Source organism: Neoarius graeffei, chromosome 2, assembly GCF_027579695.1.
Source record: "Neoarius graeffei isolate fNeoGra1 chromosome 2, fNeoGra1.pri, whole genome shotgun sequence".
Taxonomy (NCBI): Eukaryota; Metazoa; Chordata; class Actinopteri; order Siluriformes; family Ariidae; genus Neoarius; species Neoarius graeffei.
The window spans coordinates 26,622,432-26,642,761 of NC_083570.1; the positions used below are offsets into that span (position 1 = coordinate 26,622,432).

The 20,330-nt window shown below is 39.5% G+C and overlaps 1 protein-coding gene across 1 annotated transcript in view; it reads left to right on the forward strand.

Annotated features, from left to right (window-relative positions):
- Positions 1-14,177, forward strand: part of mei4 (meiosis-specific, MEI4 homolog (S. cerevisiae)) — a 202,349-nt gene extending 188,172 nt beyond the window's left edge. The window contains exon 5 of the mRNA XM_060914032.1: positions 13,941-14,177. Within this exon, the coding sequence (XP_060770015.1) occupies positions 13,941-14,177 (237 nt within the window). The remainder of the gene's footprint in view (positions 1-13,940) is intronic.
- The last annotated feature ends 6,153 nt before the right edge of the window (positions 14,178-20,330 follow it).

A 20,330-nucleotide genomic window follows, 5' to 3' on the forward strand; every position in this document is an offset into this window, starting at 1 on the left:
TTAGCAAATCTCATCTGTTATCTTATCTCAGCTCTAACGTCTAATCTAGATCACTACTTTGATTTGATGCCCATAAATACATGCAAGGAAAAGGTTGCATTCATTTCTGTGAATTCTTGCACTGGTTTAGTAAATATAATGTGCATTTCTCTGGAAAAAAATTAAATATTACATGGTCTGATAATCCTCTATTAACCATAGATTATGGGAATACACTGCAAAATATAACAGAATATTGGATTTTAGTATAAATCTGGAGGTGATTATAGGAAATTGCACATGCTGATTTGGTCGAGAGATTCGGATTATTTCTCGAAAATCACCTCCAGCAACTCAGCACTTTGTCACCGTAAGTGAGGAAGAATTAGAAATTATTACGTTAACGGCATTTAGCAGACAATCTTATCCAGAGTGACGTGCAGTATACTCAGAGTAGCCTGGGGAGCAGTTGGGGGTTAGGTGTCTTGCTCAAGGGCACTTCAACCATTCCTGCTGGTCCAATTAATCAAACCAGCGACCTTTTGATCCCAAAGCGGTGTCGCTAACTGTTAGGCCATGGCTTCCCCCAATTATGAAAAAAAAAAAATGCTGTTCCTAAATGCACTAAAGATGCTACAAAGCTTGGTCTAAAAGTATTCAAAGGTAAGGTGGAATTGTGATTTATCTATTTCAGAACAAAGTATTTTATGTGATTTAGCGTAGATAAGTGAGACAAGCCTGTGTGCATTATATTTGCATGCCATTTTTGAAGATTGAAATCAATTATTTTTTTAAATACAATTTTTTAAAATTATCACCTGTGTATTTAAACTAAAATGATTATCCGCGTCAGGCTCAGTGAATATCGGTGAATAATAACTGAGACTTCGTCTCGATTATTATTCACCAATATTCACTTTGGCTTTGGTGAATAATTGTTAGTGTTTCTAGCCAGCAAAAAAAAATCTGCTTTTATATCTTAAATAATGTCTGGTGCACTTGGTGTCCAGTCACTTTCAATATGACACCATGTTGGCCATCTTGTTTGAGAGTAATAACATCTATTATTACTTTTAGTAATAATATTTATTATAAAATTGAGTATGTACTCAACATTTAATAATGAACAATTCTCTGACATTTGAATTGACCAGTTCCTACAACTGGACATTTGACATTCCATTTCATACTGGTGAAACAGCTGTTGCTCTTGAAGCAATAGCAAAAGTACAGCCAAGGAGATGCTGGAATAATCCAATTTCAAACTTTTTAGAAGACTTTGACCCTTGGGAGACTGGGATCATGGTTGTATTTGAACCTCCTTTTTTTTTACTGATCACCATGAACCACTTGCATGGACATATTTCTTGTCCTAGTTTGCAGCGTGCCAGGGCTTTGCTCTCCTCCTTCTCTGTATTTGGCCTATTAAAGGCAGCAGAAGCAGAGCTCCAGCAGTCCTCACTGGGACTCTGGTCCTTAGGCACAATGGACAGCCTATGCATTTAAATGAGTGGGGGAGGTTTTCCGCAGAGGCAGAAAAAAGAGGTCCATCCCACTGCACCATGACACTGCAGGAGGACTTTTCCATAACACCAGTTGTGTCGTTAGATGTCTTTGTAAATATCTGTTATTGGGAATCATTTTGCAGATCAATTGATCAGGCCCTCTATAAGGAAATGGGTTGAATTTGAAGTAAGGGGTAGTGGTAATGAGGGAGAAGCATCCCACTGCTCATCTTGCCGTCTCACTTTTCCTGCTGGTTCTTGGTTTTATTTTTTCCTTTTCTTTCTTATTCTTTCTCACCATGTTTTTTACTTGGGAGAAATAAATCACATTCTTTCTATATTGCTTTTGCTCTCTGCCATATTATTCTGACACCTCCAGGGATAGTGGGTTGTGATTGAGTAACTTAGCAGTAAGACTGCACTGACGTAAAGTGTTGCTGCCACTGATCCCTTGGCCTCATCATATTTCCATTGTGAAAAGAGGCAGCGAGAGCCATTGTCTCATCATGTCGCATCCCTTAAAGGGCTGATGACACGTTTTTGACATCTTTGGCGATGTTTTATAACATAAAAAGTAATTCCCGATGATCCATATATTAATTCACGAAGGCGCCTATTTTACAAGTTATGATAAAAAACGCGGCTATTTGGGCAAATTTGACGGGGCTGCAGCACCCAGGAGACGGATGAGGAGGAGGGGCTATATGACATCAGCGAAAGAATCTTCCTCCTAACTTACCAGTTTGTTGTTGATGCGACAGGTGTTCAGTTTATCATTATTAGTATTATTATTATATTATACATTATTATACATTATATATTATATATATATATATATATATATATATATATATATAGTTATTATGCCTTCGCATTGTGTTGCCGGCTTTTGCTCCAAAACCCACAAGGATGGGGTAAGTTTATTCAAGTTTCCCAGAGATCCCGAGCTGCATGCGAAGTGGATGAAGCAAGTCAGGCGCACTCGTGACAAGTGGGAGCCCTCACCAACATCCGTCCTGTGCTCTGAACACTTCGATTTGGATTGTTTTGACACTTAAAAGAATCTCGTGGGTGTGCAATTCAGCACAAACGTGTGTTACTACCATCAGCAGTGCCTACAGTATTCCGGAGGGGGTCTACTAGTAGCTATGCCGGATCCAGCAGTCGCCTGGGACAAGGCGACTCCTCCAAAGAAAGTCCTCCTGTCAGAACATGTGTTGAGAAACGACATAAGATAAAGGTACGTAGAGCTATAGAGTGCTCCGACATGATGCTAAAAATAGTAACACTACGGTCTGCACGGCCATCTTGGAAGTCACTCGCTCCAGAGCGCTCATAGAGTACACATCATAGAGTACACATTCATGATAATCATAAATGTAATCATAAAGTCGGCATGATATCAGTCATGTATTTGCTTGTGAAAGCTTGCGGCTTTCATGTAACTGCCGCCTAGCAATGAGAGGCAAAGGGTAAAGAGGGTAGGCTATCATAGATTCTATTCGGAAGAGATCAACACATGATTGCTTAAAAATTAGGTATTTTAACAATTTGCATCAGTTTTGTGATTATCGTGACACTTGTGTGTTATATAGAACTGTATGTCTTATCAGCACATCGAGGATCTTCCACCGGAGACTTTAGCAAGTACTCGTAGCAACACTACACTTTACCCTTTGCCATGCGTTGTTAGGGAACGGTAGCAAGTACCCCGATGACCGATTTCAAGAATATGTAGAAAAAATTTAGAAATTATACTTTCCAAAAGTCATTTGAGCTTAGTGTATTGCATTTCCATTTATATTGTAGGTTATTGCTGATGTTTTTGCGGAGTATGACGCAGCTGCTGAATCAGAAGCTGCAGAGTTTGTATGTACTAGTTGTGAACATTCACATTATTATCAATCTCATTTATTTAAAATCAGATAAAATCATGCCATCATGATCACTGCTTAAAGTACTAGTATTTGGTTGTTCTTTTGTTCAGAGGAAAAGCTAGCACTAGAGAGTTCACCGGCGTTTTCATGCGCCATTTCCATTGAGTAGAACAGCCAGTGAACCGCAGCGTGTTCTTCTGCTGACGTCACAGCATGGCCTCGAGCCACGGACCCAGTTTTCTTGCGCTGTGCAATTAAAAGTTGGATATTCGCGTAACAACAGCTTCTTTTCACGTAATTATAACAGAAATCTAACATGTTTGCCATGTTGTATAGTTTATTTAAGAAATTGCATAGAGTCATGTTCGTGTCATCAGCCCTTTAAAGAGCAACTGCAGCAACCAAAAATAACGGGTAACCAAAAAAACCCCAAAAATCTCAGTCCCTTGATTTTCTAACTGGCATAGTTTACACAGAATGGTGTGAAAATCCAAAAGTATCCAGTGAGGGGCAGTTCTGAGAGTGTAAATAAGTTGTCTCGATGAGAGAGGTCAGAGGAGAATATTCACAGACTGGTTCAAGCTGACAGGAAGGCTATAGAAACCTCAAAAAACCACTCTTTACAACTATGGTGAGCAGAAAAGTATCTTAGAATGCACACCTTGCTGAATCTTGAGGAGGATGGGCTATAAAGGCAGGAGACTACTTTGGGTTTTACAACGACAAGACTTCTCAACGCTTGTTGACCAAGAACAGGAAACCAAGGCTACAAGCTCATCAAAACTGGATGGAAAATGATGGAGTGATGTTTTTTTCCAAATTTCAACTGCCAAGTTTCAGCAAGACTGTGCACACTGTAGCTTCAGGTTCCTGTTCTTAGCTTACATATGTGGGCTGGTGTAGCCCATCAACCCAAGGATCATCCCATGCATTATGAAACGTTCCCTCCAACCTCTCCTGTCCCCAATCATACAAAAGCTACCAACCAAAGCTAGTGAAAGGCTATTACGTGCTTACTCTGAAGCCAACGTCATCTTTTTGATCGGTGGTTTATGCTGCATCACAGGGTGGTTAAAACCCTCTGAGGAAAGTATAATATGCCTTCTTCTGTCTTTTTTTATGTCCAAACTACATCAAGAAGTAACACTTTGCCTAAGGATTCAAACACAATACACAAAGATAAAAGCAGTTATTGGTAACACATATTATGACCAGAAATAAAGCAGAATGAGCATTTTCTAAGAGCATGCATATTAAGCTACCTTCAAATGTGTCCACATGTTTATGATGCAATGAACTCGTCATCATTTGATATTCCATTTTAATGAATAAGTAAAAAACGAATGATACTTCTAATTCGAAATTATTATATTTGGCATGTGCAAGTTTCAAATTTTGTCTTATAAAATCTTTTATTCAAATAAGGAAATCACTTATCCCAGATTTTTATTGAAGGGCTGGTATGTGGACACATTGTTATTAAGCATTAGCATATTAGCACAAAGCATATTTACAGGATTGGTGCAAGGATGAGGAATCTGTTGTGGTATGTGGTTGTGTATGGAGAGTGCATGGACAGATAAGCATCAGACAGCAGACATTTCAGTAACTCTATAACTAACAGGTTCATTAGTTATCTACAATTTGTAAGAAAGAGTGATATTCTTAATTATGGAAGACACGTGAGACAAGCATGCAAACATACAGATAGGCAAAGATAGACACATAAAGAAGCGACTAACTTGCTGAAATATTTTTGCAACAAATCTCACAGAGACCCCAGCAGAAAATCAGTCACCTTGTTAAACACTTTTTTTCATCAATCTTGAAACAAACATACTTTTAGATAAAGAATCTATAGAGTAACAAACGCCTAAAAGCAAAAAGTTATGTCAGTTGAATAGACTGAGCAGCACACCACCTCTGAGGTTCTAACTGATCCCACTCAGTAGCTTAGGTCCTTTTAGGGTTAAATGGGTATCTAACGTATGAACCATGCTTTTGGCCTGAGTAAAAAGGTTGTGCGCCACAAATAACACCTATTATGGATATAATAATTGCATATTAATTATGTAATACTTTTATACCAATTTGCAAATTTCAACTGCCAAGTTTCAGCAAGACTGTGCACACTGTAGCTTCAGGTTCCTGTTCTTAGCTTACATATGTGGGCTGGGGTAGCCCATCAACCCAAGGATCATCCCATGCATTATGAAATGTTCCCTCCAACCTCCCCTGTCCCCAATCATACAAAAGCTACCAACCAAAGCTAGTGAAAGGCTATTACGTGCTTACTCTGAAGCCAACGTCATCTTTTTGATCGGTGGTTTATGCTGCATCACAGGGTGGTTAAAACCCTCTGAGGAAAGTATAATATGCCTTTTTCTGTCTTTTTTTTTTTGTCTCTTGGATTCCTACAACCATGTGATGGTCAAAGTCACAAACTTCTTGATATTTTTCCTCATTTGATGTTGTGAACATTGTTTGAAGCTCCTGGTCTGTATGTGTTTGATTTTATGCATTGCACAGCTACCACATGATTGGATACAGTGGTGCTTGAAAGTTTGTGAACCCTTCAGAATTTTCTATATTTCTGCATAAATATGACCTAAAACATCAGATTTTCACACAAGTCCTAAAAGTAGATAAAGAGAATCCAGTTAAACAAATGAGACAAAAATATTATACTTGGTCATTTATTTATTGAGGAAAATGATCCAATATTACATATCTGTGAGTGGCAAAAGTATGTACTTTGCTTTCAGTATCTGGTGTGACCCCCTTGTGCACCAATAACTGCAACTAAACGTTTCCAGTAACTGTTGATCAGTCCTGCACACTGGCCTGGAGGAATTTTACCCAATTCCTCCGTACAGAACAGCTTCAACTCTGGGATGTTGGTGGGTTTCCTCACATCAACTGCTCGCTTCAGGTCTTTCCACAACATTTCAATTGGATTAAGGTCAGGACTTGGCCATTCCAAAACATTATTCTTCTTTAACCGTTCTTTGGTAGAACGACTTGTGTGCTTAGGGTCGTTGTCTTGCTGCATGACCCACCTTCTCTTGAGATTCAGTTCATGGACAGATGTCCTGACATTTTCCTTTAGAATTGGCTGGTATAATTCAGAATTCATTGTTCCATCAATGATGGCAAGCCGTCCTGGCCCAGATGCAGCAAAACAGGCCCAAACCATGATACTACCACCACCATGTTTCACAGATGGGATAAGGTTCTTGTGCTGGAATGCAGGGCTTTCCTTTCTCCAAACATAAAGCTTCTCATTAAAACCAAAAAGTTCTATTTTGGTCTCATCTGTCCACAAAACATTTTTCCAATAGCCTTCTGGCTTGTCCACGTGATCTTTAGCAAACTGCAGATGAGCAGCAATGTTCTTTTTGGAGAGCAGTGGCTTAATCCTTGCAACCCTGCCATCCACACCATTGTTGTTCAGTGTTCTCCTGATGGTGGACTCATGAACATTAACATTAGCCAATGTGAGAGAGGCCTTCAGTTGCTTAGAAGTTACCCTGGGGTCCTTTGTGACCTTGCCGACTATTACACGCCTTGTTCTTGGAGTGATCTCTGTTGGTCGACCACTCCTGGGGAGGGTAATGGTCTTGAATTTCTTCCATTTGTACACAGTATGTGACTGTGGATCAGTGGAGTCCAAACTCTTTAGAGATGTTTTTTTTAACCTTTTCCAGCTTGATGAGCATCAACGCCTTTTCTGAGGTCCTCAGAAATCTCCTTTGTTCGTGCCATGATACACTTCCACAAACACGTGTTGTGAAGATCAGACTTTGATAGATCCCTGTTCTTTAAATAAAACTGTGGACATTTTGAGAATTACAGCCAGGTTTTTATTATTAAAACTGGCCATGAGATATGGTGAGATGTGGATCTCTGAACTGTATAGGAAGAAAGCGTCCTATTCCCCAAAGATCAGCAAAGCCTTTTCACCTCGTTTATCTCCTTCAATCTTCTGTTTTTAGAGGAACAGAAAGCTATCCATCCTCTTTCTCCTCCTGTCTCATTTGCTGTTTGTCCTCTCTCTCTCTCTCTCTCTCTCGCTCTGTGTGTGTGTGTGTTTTCCTCCTTATTAATATCTCCCTCTGTTTCTCACTGTAAGTCATCCTGAAGCATAGTCTTATTGCACTCTGTCCCAGGAGGTCCAGATTTGAAAGGAATGATGTTTCACCCTCAGATTTATTATATGTACATACTTACCTTGCTTCTCTTTGTTCTAGTTTTTTCTGTTAGTAGCTTATTTCAGGCATGGTTTTTAGTCAGGTTACACTTGAGATCATGTCTCTTATCATTAAAATTATGTCCCTTTTTTGTCGAAACTCATTGTCTCTGTAGTTTCATATTCTCTATAACTACCTTTTGGGTCATGCATACATTCAGTACATTCATCATGGCCCCTACAGAAGCTGTCAACTGAATTAGTGAGCAGAGTGTTGACAAAAAACAAGTGTGCTGAAGTGACGTTTTTGCATCATTGATGAAGCAGCATGGGCTTGTTCAATATTGCATCTCACATAAGTTATAGGAAAGGTATGAGTAGGTTCAGGTCAGGAGCAAACAGGGGGAACTTTTTCATAAAACTTGCAGAGCAGAACCAGTGACCTGATAAGGCTGAGCATGAGAGAGAACTTCCCATGAGCACAACATTTTTTGTATAATGGAAAAAATAAATACCACAGCAATGAGGGAAGAGTCAAAGCCAATATCTATAATGGAAAAAATAAACAGCAGACTGAGAAGAGACAAGAGTTTAATTCTCTTGAATCGAAGGTTTGATAAAAATGTTCATGTTATTCCCTGAATTTATCAAGTCTGTAATTTAAATGGACAGGATATCTGTTGGATAAATCCACCATTATATGATTTGATCAGAACATTAAATTATTCATTGCACACTTGCTGTATCTATTTTTAGTTATCTCAGCAGGGTGAACCAACAGAATAAGAGTTTGAGATTAGCGTGTACTAAACTGGTTATTAACCTTCTGAAAATAAAGTCATGAATAAAGGAATTTCACAATTTTAATGATTTTTTCCCCCCATAAGGAATTCACCCTAATGTGTTCTATCAGCTTGTAATCCAAGGTGCCTATCATGGTTCAGGTAGGTCAAGTTCAATAAATTGCTACCAAGGGCAATTTCCTTGCAATCACACATCCTTTCATATTCAAGTGGAATCTAAAAGCACATTCTGTTCAAATATATATGGTCTTGTGTTCCAAGCTATCCATGTCCAAGAGAATTTCTGCAAAGGATGGTTACTCTGCCTTGTCGATTATAGCAACACTAGCCACTCTTTACAGCTGTAATGAACAGAATCTTGAGGAATAATATTTTGCCAAATTTGGAGAAAATGGGGAAGAAATCCAGACTGGGTTAGTATTAGTGTTGTAGGACTCGAGACCGGTCTCAAGACCACTTTTTGAAAGTATCGGTCTCATCTCAGAATCGACCATATTTTTACTCAGTCTTGTCTCAGTTTTGAAAATGGACTCAGGATTTTATTTCAAGACCACAACTTTGGAGATTTCTCTAAATTGCCTATGCATTGTTTGATTTTATTTGTTAACATAGTTTATGTGACTGGATGTAAAACTTCCTGCTTCAAATGCAACCAGTAATGTGACTCATTGCTAATTTGAATTTTTCTCATTACTGTTAACGACCGTCACCCCTCCCTGCCCTCCCTTCACACACACTGGTCTGGTCCTGGTCTTGACTCGGTCTCGCCCTGCCTCAGTCTTGGTCTCTACTTGATCTTAATCCCTCAAAGTCTTGGTCTTGTTTTGGTCTCAATACACTTTGGTCTTGGTCATGACTTGGTCTTGTTTTAGGTGGTCTTGATTACAACATTAGTTAGTATGATGTCATGCTGAGGTATGCAGTCCACATCACCCCACCCGAGTTTACAAATTTTGTAATTCCATTTGAAAATTGTGAAGATACTATTTGAAGCAATACTTTCACATTTTCATACAGGTATTTTGTTGTTGTTTTCCACTAATGTTAACCTTGAACACTTTGGTCTTGTTTTGCCTATTTCTTCCTAAAGTAATTAAACACAAGGGTGACTTATCTTTCCATTTTGTCATTTCAGTCAAGCTGTGCAATCAAATTTAATTCATGCCTGTGCTTTCATGCTAGCATGGCTTTCCCTTGGTGTGAGTTTTATGAATCCGGTTTTATATCTTCTTCCTCAGCAGTGATGCTGAAGGTCCCTATAAAGCGCCCCCCCCCCCCCCCCCCCCCCCCCCGCTTTTTTACAGCTGAAACAAATAGGATTGGTCAAATACTTGCACTGAGCAAGTCGGCACTCTTGAAATCCCAATGACTTGGTCATATTTCTCCCAGTATATATGTTTTGTTGCTGGCAGTTACTACTAATTTTTTCTCCCCTCTACATTGGCAGATATTGACGAGTGTTCTGGTTGGGGAAAAAAATCCCATGCTCATTGGTAGATTCTGATATGCTCTTGTAATCTTTGTGCTTCAATGTATTTTGTTGTGGTAACCCCTCATAGTCAGGCGGTATTTGTTTATATTTGGAGGCTACTTTTGCAAAATTTGCCAAGTCTTGTTTTTGTTAATAATATACAAGTTCAGATATAAATTCATAAATCTGGACTTGTTGTAATGTTTGTAGGCTGCTGTTTCATAGTTAATTATGCAGGGGAACTTTGCGCATAAAAAGAGCCCTGAAACCACATATAGGAAATTGGTATAAAAGTATTACATAATTAATATGCAATTATTATATCCATAATAGGTGTTATTTGTGGCGCACAACCTTTTTACTCAGGCCAAAAGCATGGTTCATACGTTAGATACCCATTTAACCCTAAAAGGACCTAAGCTACTGAGTGGGATCAGTTAGAACCTCAGAGGTGGTGTGCTGCTCAGTCTATTCAACTGACATAACTTTTTGCTTTTAGGCGTTTGTTACTCTATAGATTCTTTATCTAAAAGTATGTTTGTTTCAAGATTGATGAAAAAAAGTGTTTAACAAGGTGACTGATTTTCTGCTGGGGTCTCTGTGAGATTTGTTGCAAAAATATTTCAGCAAGTTAGTCGCTTCTTTATGTGTCTATCTTTGCCTATCTGTATGTTTGCATGCTTGTCTCACGTGTCTTCCATAATTAAGAATATCACTCTTTCTTACAAATTGTAGATAACTAATGAACCTGTTAGTTATAGAGTTACTGAAATGTCTGCTGTCTGATGCTTATCTGTCCATGCACTCTCCATACACAACCACATACCACAACAGATTCCTCATCCTTGCACCAATCCTGTAAATATGCTTTGTGCTAATATGCTAATGCTTAATAACAATGTGTCCACATACCAGCCCTTCAATAAAAATCTGGGATAAGTGATTTCCTTATTTGAATAAAAGATTTTATAAGACAAAATTTGAAACTTGCACATGCCAAATATAATAATTTCGAATTAGAAGTATCATTCGTTTTTTACTTATTCATTAATATGGAATATCAAATGATGACGAGTTCATTGCATCATAAACATGTGGACACATTTGAAGGTAGCTTAATATGCATGCTCTTAGAAAATGCTCATTCTGCTTTATTTCTGGTCATAATATGTGTTACCAATAACTGCTTTTATCTTTGTGTATTGTGTTTGAATCCTTAGGCAAAGTGTTACTTCTTGATGTAGTTTGGACATAAAAAAAGACAGAAGAAGGCATATTATACTTTCCTCAGAGGGTTTTAACCACCCTGTGATGCAGCATAAACCACAGATCAAAAAGATAAAGTTGGCTTCAGAGTAAGCACGTAATAGCCTTTCACTAGCTTTGGTTGGTAGCTTTTGTATAATTGGGGACAGGAGAGGTTGGAGGGAACGTTTCATAATGCATGGGGTGATCCTTGGGTTGATGGGCTACACCAGCCCACATATGAAAGCTAAGAACAGGAACCTGAAGCTACAGTGTGCACAGTCTTGCTGAAACTTGGCAGTTGAAATTTGGAAAAAACATCACTCCATCATTTTCCACTAGCAGCTTAATAATAAATGTATCACAGAAATTTCTGAAATGAGAGATTGTGAGCTGAGTCCTGGAATGTAGATAAGCTATAAATATTCTCAAGTTCTATAGCAATAGTGTAAAATATTTCTGGCTTTTTTATGTTCTCTATGTACTTAAATGTCTCATTTTAAACTTGATAATATCATGTAAATATATGATTTCTATTCACAAAAAGTTAGTAAATGGATAATTAAAAAAATATAGATGTTATAATGGACTTAAGTGATACGGATATATGTTGTTTTTTTTTACGTTTTTACATGCGATATTTAGCATTTCCTTTTTTTGGTGAAAATGGTGATTGCTGACATTACAACAAGTAAAAATAATTTGTTTGGGATGTAAATAAAGGGTTAATACTGAGAAACCAGACTTGGCAAATTTTGCAAAGTAGGTTACATATGCTCCCTGACTATGTTATTCTCATGTTTCCTGGAGCCATTTGGAGTAAAGGCAGTAAGATCTTTTTTTCCCATTGATGCAGCCAGGAAATAATTTCAGTGGGACATGAAGTGCAATACCAGTCAAAAACTTGTACACCCCTACTCATTCATATGTTTTTCTGTATTTTGACTATTTTCTACATTGTAGAACAATACTGAAGACCAACCTTAAAACTATGAAATAACAGATGGAACATATATGGAATTATGTGGTAAAAATTTTTAGATTCTTCAAAGTAGACACCGTTTGCCTTGATGACGCTTTGCACACTATTGGCATTATCTTAGCCAGCTTCATGAGGTAGTCACCTGGAATGCTTTTCAATTAACAAGTATGCCTCATGAAAAGTTAAGTAGTGGACAAGTTTCTTGCCTTCTTAAATAATAAAAAATACAGTTTCGACAACTAGAGTAATCCATATTATGCCAAGAACCACTCAACTAAGTAAGGAGAAACTACATCCATTATTACTTTAAGACATGAAGTGTCTTTTAATTAATAAATATAAAGAAAAAAACATTGAAGTAGAAAGTGTCCAAACTTTACTCTGGTACTGTAAGTAAAAGCATTTAATGTCAGTTATCCATGAATAAGCATAAGGAACTGGAAAACATTCCAGAAGTGGAATCCTCTTTTGAGCCTCTCTTGCTTTAGTGAAAGCCATCTCACTTGTTAGAACAGGAAAGGATACAGAATTTGCATATGGTAACCTTGGTTTTGTGAGCCTATGGAAACCAAGTGGTTGGGATATTGGTGTTTCTGACTGGTAAAAAAAAAAAAAAGACAGAAAATCATTTACCCTACCATTGAGAGATCATGAGTTCAAATCCCAGCGATGCCATAGCCATCCGTCGCCAGAAGGTAAAGCAAGCAAAATTGGGATACTCTTTTTCTCCCATGTCAATCACAGGTAGTGTATGTGGAATAGGGTAGATAGCGCTTTCATCTAGGTGTGACACCGCATGAGCAGTAGTTCAAAATGATGTAGAGGTTGGCTTCACGTTGGCTTCCTGCAGAGTGAGCATGTGTTAGTCGTAATCCTCACTGGGTGATAGTAGTTGTGTGATGGGGTGGTGAATTACCTAGGGGGTGGAAATTGGTAAAAATTGGAGGAGCTTAATGTTCTTGCTGCACATCTAATGGAAAAAAACAAACAACTCTTTTGTGCACCAAAATACATGAGGGGTTTTGCCGTAATGGTCTATATTTCTCTTTGCCTGCTGGGATTTTCTTGTTAGCAAAGTTGTTAGCAAGGTAGTAGGGAGATCTATTGTATGTGGCACAAACCCATATACTATCTTCTTTTCTTTCAAGAGATTGTTTTATGATCATCTCAGACTTGGAAGCCAGTAAATAAGAATCTGATGGGATTTGTTCAAAAGACTCCTTGCTTTCTGATTGACTTCTGTTTATTTCGATTCATTTTCAAAGATTCCTTCTGACTAGTAGTAATAATTCAGCTAGTGTGTGAGTTAGGAAAGTTCTGTTTAGTTTGATACTAAGTCTTAATTTTTTATGTACGTTATTTAAGTTTTGATGCTTTCAATTTGACTGATTACACATTTCAGTGGAAAAATCTCTACTTTCTACTATCTACATTTTCAAACATCTCTACATTTCTCTATAACAATATATCTGCAAAGTCATAAGGTAACATTTTGGCATCATAGAGCTTTAAGGAGCTGATCGAAATTCCAAACAAACTTTAAATCATATCAGTGAGCTTCTGAACCTATGTGCCATCCAGCCCTGTTTGTTTGTTTGTTTGTTTGTTTGTTTGTTTGTTTGTTTGTTTGTTTGTTTGTTTGTTTGTAAATAAAGTATCTGATTCTGCTAAATTTCAGGGTTTGGGGATTTTCAGCATTAAGTTAATAGGTACCAACAAAAACAAATAAATAAGAAATCTGTCAAAAGAAAATGTGGAAATCTTAAGCTAAGGAAATGTTAATCAAATTTGTATGTATCCTAACTTAGCTTGATAACCAATCATTCTACAGTTGCTTCAAGTCCATGATGAACTTTTGTTGATTGTTAAAATCCTTTGTTATTTTCCAGGAAGTGCCCGAGGGACAGCAGCCCCAGCAGGTAGACTGGGCCAGGTATGAGAACTCCTTTTACCTTTTCTGGACCCTAGAGCAGCTTATTCAAGCCAGGTCAGGTCGAGGAGGGACCGAGAACCTCCAACTCCAAGCCCAGTTGGAAAAACTTATCCTTCCTCTTTCAGATGAGTTTCCCCTGTTTGCACTTTACATGTGGAGAATTGAGGGACTTCTTAAACCTGCCTGCACCTGAGGGACCTGAGCTTCAAAGCTTGTGTTCCTGGTGTATTTCATCCTGACTCAGTTTTTTCCCCCTCCCCATATCTCAGGCAAGCTTATGTTTTAGTCAAACATGTGCGACGTAGACAAAGTGAAACACATTGAAAGTCTCTGTAGTTAATTGTCAGGTCCTTGGACTGAAACTAAGAAAATACAAACATCGTTCATGACAAATAAACCAAGTGAACTGTTCTTCTAAAGTCTTTATGGCTAAGACAGTCTGTATGTGTAGAAGGCATTTGCTGAAAAGGTAAGTGTCGTGACTGATTTTGGAGAATAGTTATGGACTACTCTCAAGGGATTTTTTAGCATTAGTACACGGGAGTGGATTATAATTGTAGGATATTTTGGTTTGAGAGTTTACTCAACAATGGTTTAAATTACAGACATTTCACATTGTATGCTAATCTTTGATATTCTTGGTTGGTAGAACTCGCTTTCTGATTGGATAGTCAACTGGGAGCCTTCTTATTGGCTGGTCAATTCCAGGCATTAAAACGGGATCAATATTTGTAATTTCAGTTTTAATCTGTTTGTTTGTATTTTCAGAATTGCACGTGAAACATCACAGCTGGAGTAATTCATGTTTCAATTTTATTTCCACATTCACAAAATGTGTTTAGAGCTGCAAAGCTTGACTAAACTTTTGCAGTTTATATACATCCTTTTTTATTTACTTTTTTTTCTTCAAACATTTCAGTACATGCGAACAAAATGGGGCACACAGTTGCAGCCTAATAAACTGTACAATTTTGAAGATGTTATGACTCAGCAGTCATAGTAGCAGTAGCAATTGGGTATTATTTTAACAAATCCCTGGTATTGCAAGACTACAGTGATGTATTAGGGACATTGTAGAGGGAAATTTTTAATAAATTGCAAGACAGCAATGGTGTGTTGGAGCATTGTAGGGTGAAAAATGTAATACATTATATATAGCTGAGGGAAGGGATAATACTCCGATTTAAAAAAAAAACATTATTTGAGATTAAAGTCATAAATTTATGAGAAAAAACTGATGTTCTCTGAGATTATAAAATCATAAATTTGCAAGGAAAAAAACTCAAATTCTGAGATTCCTTGTAAATGTACGACTTTAATCTTGGAAATTCTGAGTTGTGTTTTTTTTTTTCTTTTTTCCTCTGAATATCACTTGCTCCTTCAGGTGCACATCTTGGACAAGAAAATCCAAACAAATTATATATCCTCCAGTCACCAGTTCTCGTGCATCACGTGTTCTCGAGCTATTGCGTTATTTTCGGAATTTCCGCGAGATTATGACGCGTTTTGACATTAGGGAAGCCCTTTTGTTTTCGTCAGTGGATGAGCTATTTTCTTGCCGAAAATCGTGAAAATGCTACGTATAAAGGTAAATATATACTAACCTAAATAAGTAAAAGCCTTCTGAATCTGATTCTAGCTTAATTCTTTTTACATGGTACAAATAAATTGAAATTAAAGCCTTCAAGTGAGGCCTGTTGTCACGGACGCTGGCTAAAATGTCATTCGTGATCACCTGCTAAAAATAGAACTGAAAATAAACCGGAAGTGCACTTGATATATTCTGCTACGGTGCCTCTTTGGGACATGCATGTTAAATGTTTATTGATATTTTCATGAAAAATTGCAGTGTATAAAGGTGTGACATGTTTCCTTACTAGAGGTTTTTCTATCTCCATAGCTCTTGAACTCGAGTCGTCCTGCCCAGTTAAGATCTTGGCACCATGATGACATGGTCCGAGCTTACCAAAGAGTAAAAGAAGATGGCATCAGCGTTTATAAAGCTGCCAGAATACCGTTGACAATACCGTTGGGTTTTTTTGGCATGTTCTGCATGGGACACCATACGGAATTCCGTGCCCATTTCAGCTGACATCATATAGCTCGAGAACACGTGACGCGGAATTTCCCACATGTATTTTGAGCAAGGCTTTAGAAGTTTGTTTTTTTGCTAGAAAACGTTTTTTCTGGTGAGTTTTTTATGTCATTTATTTCAGAAAAATGTATTAGCGCTAAAATTAACCAACAAAGACTTCATTCAAATGCATATTTGATGCAAGAACTGTCAAAAGCAGCTTAGATTAACTAGAACCGGTGATGCCATGGTATACCTAACTTAAGCTAGATTATCATTTTAATCCTCTTAAAATTCTCTGCCAGGATCTTATGGAATCAATTTTGTGCCAAAATGTTCATACAATACTTTTGAAATATCAAACAAAAACGACAAATCAAAATACAAAAAAAAGAACAAAAAGTCAATTTTTTTAGACTGGCAAACAAATTATTCGTGTAATCGTGCAAAATATCAGTCTATTACTCTTCAGAAACCTTTTATTTGTTTCCGCGTCTTTCTCAGTTTTGCTTAACGTGATTTATTTTGTTTGCGATTCCAGCTTTCTCGTTTGCGCTCCCTGACTTTTTGCTTGCAGTTTTGGCACAAACTTCACGTGTGGGTGGGCTGTCCAGAAATGCATTCCCATTGGCTAACTTGTGTTTGACTGACAGCTACGCTCAGCCATTCCCTACTCGGATTCTGGCGGACTGTTTGACGAGTGACCGATCCATTGATGGTAAACAAGGATCGAGTGGACTTCAGTGGCGACTATGATATTGAATTAATTCAACAAAGTGTAAATTCAATATCATAGTCGCCACTGAAGTCCACTCGATCCTTGTTTACCGTCAATGGATCGGTCACTCGTCAAACAGTCCGCCAGAATCCGAGTAGGAAGTGGCCGCAACAGCCTCCGGGGAATGGCTGAGCGTAGCTGTCAGTCAAACACAAGTTACCCAATGGGAATGTATTCCTGGACAGCCCGCCCACACGTGAAGTTTGTGCCAAAACTGCAAGCAAAAAGTCAGGGAGCGCAAACGAGAAAGCTGGAATCGTAACCAAAATAAATTACGTCAAACAAAACTGAGAAAGATGCGGAACAAAAATAAAAGGTTTCTGAAGAGTAATAGACTGATATTTTGCACGATTACACGAATAATTTGTTTGCCAGTCTAAAAAAATTGACTTTTTTTCTTTTTTTTTATTTTGATTTGTCGTTTTTGTTTGATATTTCAAAAGTATTGTATGAACATTTTGGCACAAAATTGATTCCATAGGATCTGAGTTGGTGAAATTGAATTTCATTCATTGCATGCAAAATTTATTTAAAAGAATTCCTATCACCAGACAGATTTAGTCAAAAAGAAGTGTAACGACCAATATTTTACTGTACTGATGCTCTGCAAATATCTACACATCAGTCAGTTGTAGACAGTTTATTATTATGTGCAGTATAACAGGAACAGGACTGCAGAGTGGAAATGCACTTGTTAATTTTGTAACAGTTGGAAAATAAAAATATACATTTTTGCAGATGGTTATTAAATATCGGTTCAACCAATATGTGTTATCATTTGTGTTATTAGAATGTGTATCCACTGATAAACAGAACGTTAGGGGTTTTATGGTACTTTTTTGTGCCTTTTTCTTGTAAGGATTTTCTCTGAAAAAGACTTCTTTAGCAATGTATCATATGTTCTTGTGCTGGAGGCATCAAATCAGCAATCAGTAGATTTTTAATTGGCTCTTGTTGCCATCCAGTTGTATTTTGGGTAGTGTTAAATCTCCCTATTAATCCTAAATGCTTTCCTCAAGCCTGGCTGTAATCCTTCCCTGACTAAAAAGGTTGACTCTGATCTCTTTTACCTTCATCTCCAGCCTCCATTATCTTTCACTTTGTATCTAACGTGTAAGCTCTTAGAAAAGATGTCTGCTGATATTAAATTCTCACATCAATAACTGGCTAATCTTTAATCATGGCTTATGATATTATTATGCTGTCATATCTGATAGCATTACTGAATATTTAATTTTTCTACACTTAATAGGAAGTATTGAAACATTAATTTTATCTCAAGACACAATCACAGTAAGAGATTCCTGCTGAAAGTCTATACTTCAGGCTTATTCAACAGCAGGAATGTCTGAGACAGAGGAGTCAAAAGAGCATCTTTACCCCAATGTATCAGCTATCTTCAGTCTTAAATGCTTCAAAGGAAACACAAGAATGATCTCTAAATTATGGGAGCCAAAACCCATGGAGATGCCAACATTTCACAGCTCAATATCCAACCTGCAGAAAGGTATACAGGTAATCCGTTAGCCAGTTGAAAGCTCCATATTAAACTGGAGATTTGCTTAAGTAGTGATTTGTTGTGTTTAAATATACAGTAAGTCTTGTTACAGCATGTAGGTAGCACTCAGGATAATGTCCAGGATATGTCTTTGCTGGATACCTAACTATGATCTAGCTAGCGAGCTACTGAATCCCAAACATTTGGCTGAGTTACCAAGCCAGTTTCCGTTATGCTTCTTTATACACTGTTGATAATGGAGGTGGTGTTCACTTCCATGCATAGATTAGTTGGTTAGTTAACATGAGTACAGAATAGAAAACAGAACATTTCTCATCTAGTTGTCAGTTGTAGATGTATTAAAAAGTAATTTGATAAGTAGTTACTCAAATAGTATTAGTCCAGAAGACTTATTATTTTTATACCCCTGCTCTGATGGATGGGGGTTATATTGGTTTACCTCTGTCTGTCCATATCTCCGTCTGTCCGAAGCACCCTTTTTCTCAACAACCACAAATCATAGCCACTTGGTACCAAACTTCAGCTTGGTGTTCTATACTGTTATCAGGTCTGTTGCACATCGACTTCCTGTTTATCGACTGAATGCATTTACGAAACATATAGCGTGGTGTGGCAGCGGGGGCGTGGTCAAGCACCGGTCTGTGACAGGAGGGCGGAGTCAGGGAAGGTGAGTGGCAGAATCACTACACCTGAGAGCAATTAACCTGTGTTTGTGTCTTCCCAGTGACCGCGCCCTACTTAAGGAGGGAGAGCGAGAGCAGAGGGGCTTTTGCTGAACCAGACGCTGAGTGTGTGTGTGTGTGTGTCTGAAAAGTGCACATAATTGTTATGCTGAAAAGCGTGGTAATAAAACGTGTTGTCAAACCTGATCTCTGTCCTGCCGTCCTCTGTGCTCCACCCACAAACACTGAACCGTTACAGTGGTGCCGAAACCCAGGAACCTGGAGCACAGCAGCCTCACAGCCCCATGGAGTCCTCCCCGTTCGCTGAACTGATCCACGCCCTCGCCACGGCCCAGCAAAGCCAGCACCAGGCTCTACTCACCCCTCCGAAAGGAGCAAGAAGAGCGGTTCGAGGCCCTGGTGTTGGCCCAACAAGAAGATCGCCAGGCGTTCCGGCACCTCCTCGTGTCGGCGGGGCCCACCAGCGCTCCTACCGCGGGCCCGTCTCCCCTCACCGTCACCAAGATGGGCCCGCAGGACGACCCCAAGGCGTTCATCACTCTCTTTGAGCAAGTCGCCGAAGCCTCGGGGTGGCCGATGGAGCAGCGCGCGGCGCGCCTCCTCCCCCTGCTCACGGGAGAAGCACAGCTGGCCGCGCTACAGCTCCCCGCCGACCGCCGGCTGGCCTACGCGGACCTCCGCCGGGCCGTCCTCCAGCGCGTGGGGCGCACTCCAGAACAGCAGCGCCAGCGCTTCCGCGCGCTGCGCTTGGAGGAAGTCGGCCGGCCGTTCGCGTTTGGCCAGCAGCTCCGGGACGCCTGCTGGCGGTGGCTGAGGGCCAACAACCGCGACGCCAAAGGAATCCTCAACCAGGTGGCGCTGGAACAGTTTGTCGCTCGCTTGCCAGCAGGAACTGCGGAGTGGGTCCGGTGCCACCGCCCGGCGTCGCTGGATCAAGCAGTCGAGCTGGCGGAGGACCATTTGGCAGCTGTCCCGGCGGCAGGACAGCAGATGGCATCTTCTCTTCTCTCCTCTTCTCTCTCTCTCTCTCCCCCTCCTCCTGTGTCCCGTCCTCGCCCCATTCCCCCTCCACGGAGGCGGGGGCCGGCACCACCCCAGCCGGCCCGCCGCACCCGCGGTGCCCTCCCGTTTCCCCCTTCTGTGTCTGTCTCTCCCCCACCTCAGGTGAGTGAGCCCCAGATCACCGGTGCAGAGGGAAAGCCCGGGCCGGTTTGCTGGCGCTGCGGGGAGCCGGGCCACCTTCAACAGCAGTGCACGGCAACGGAAGTGGGCGCGGTGGTTCGGATCCCCGA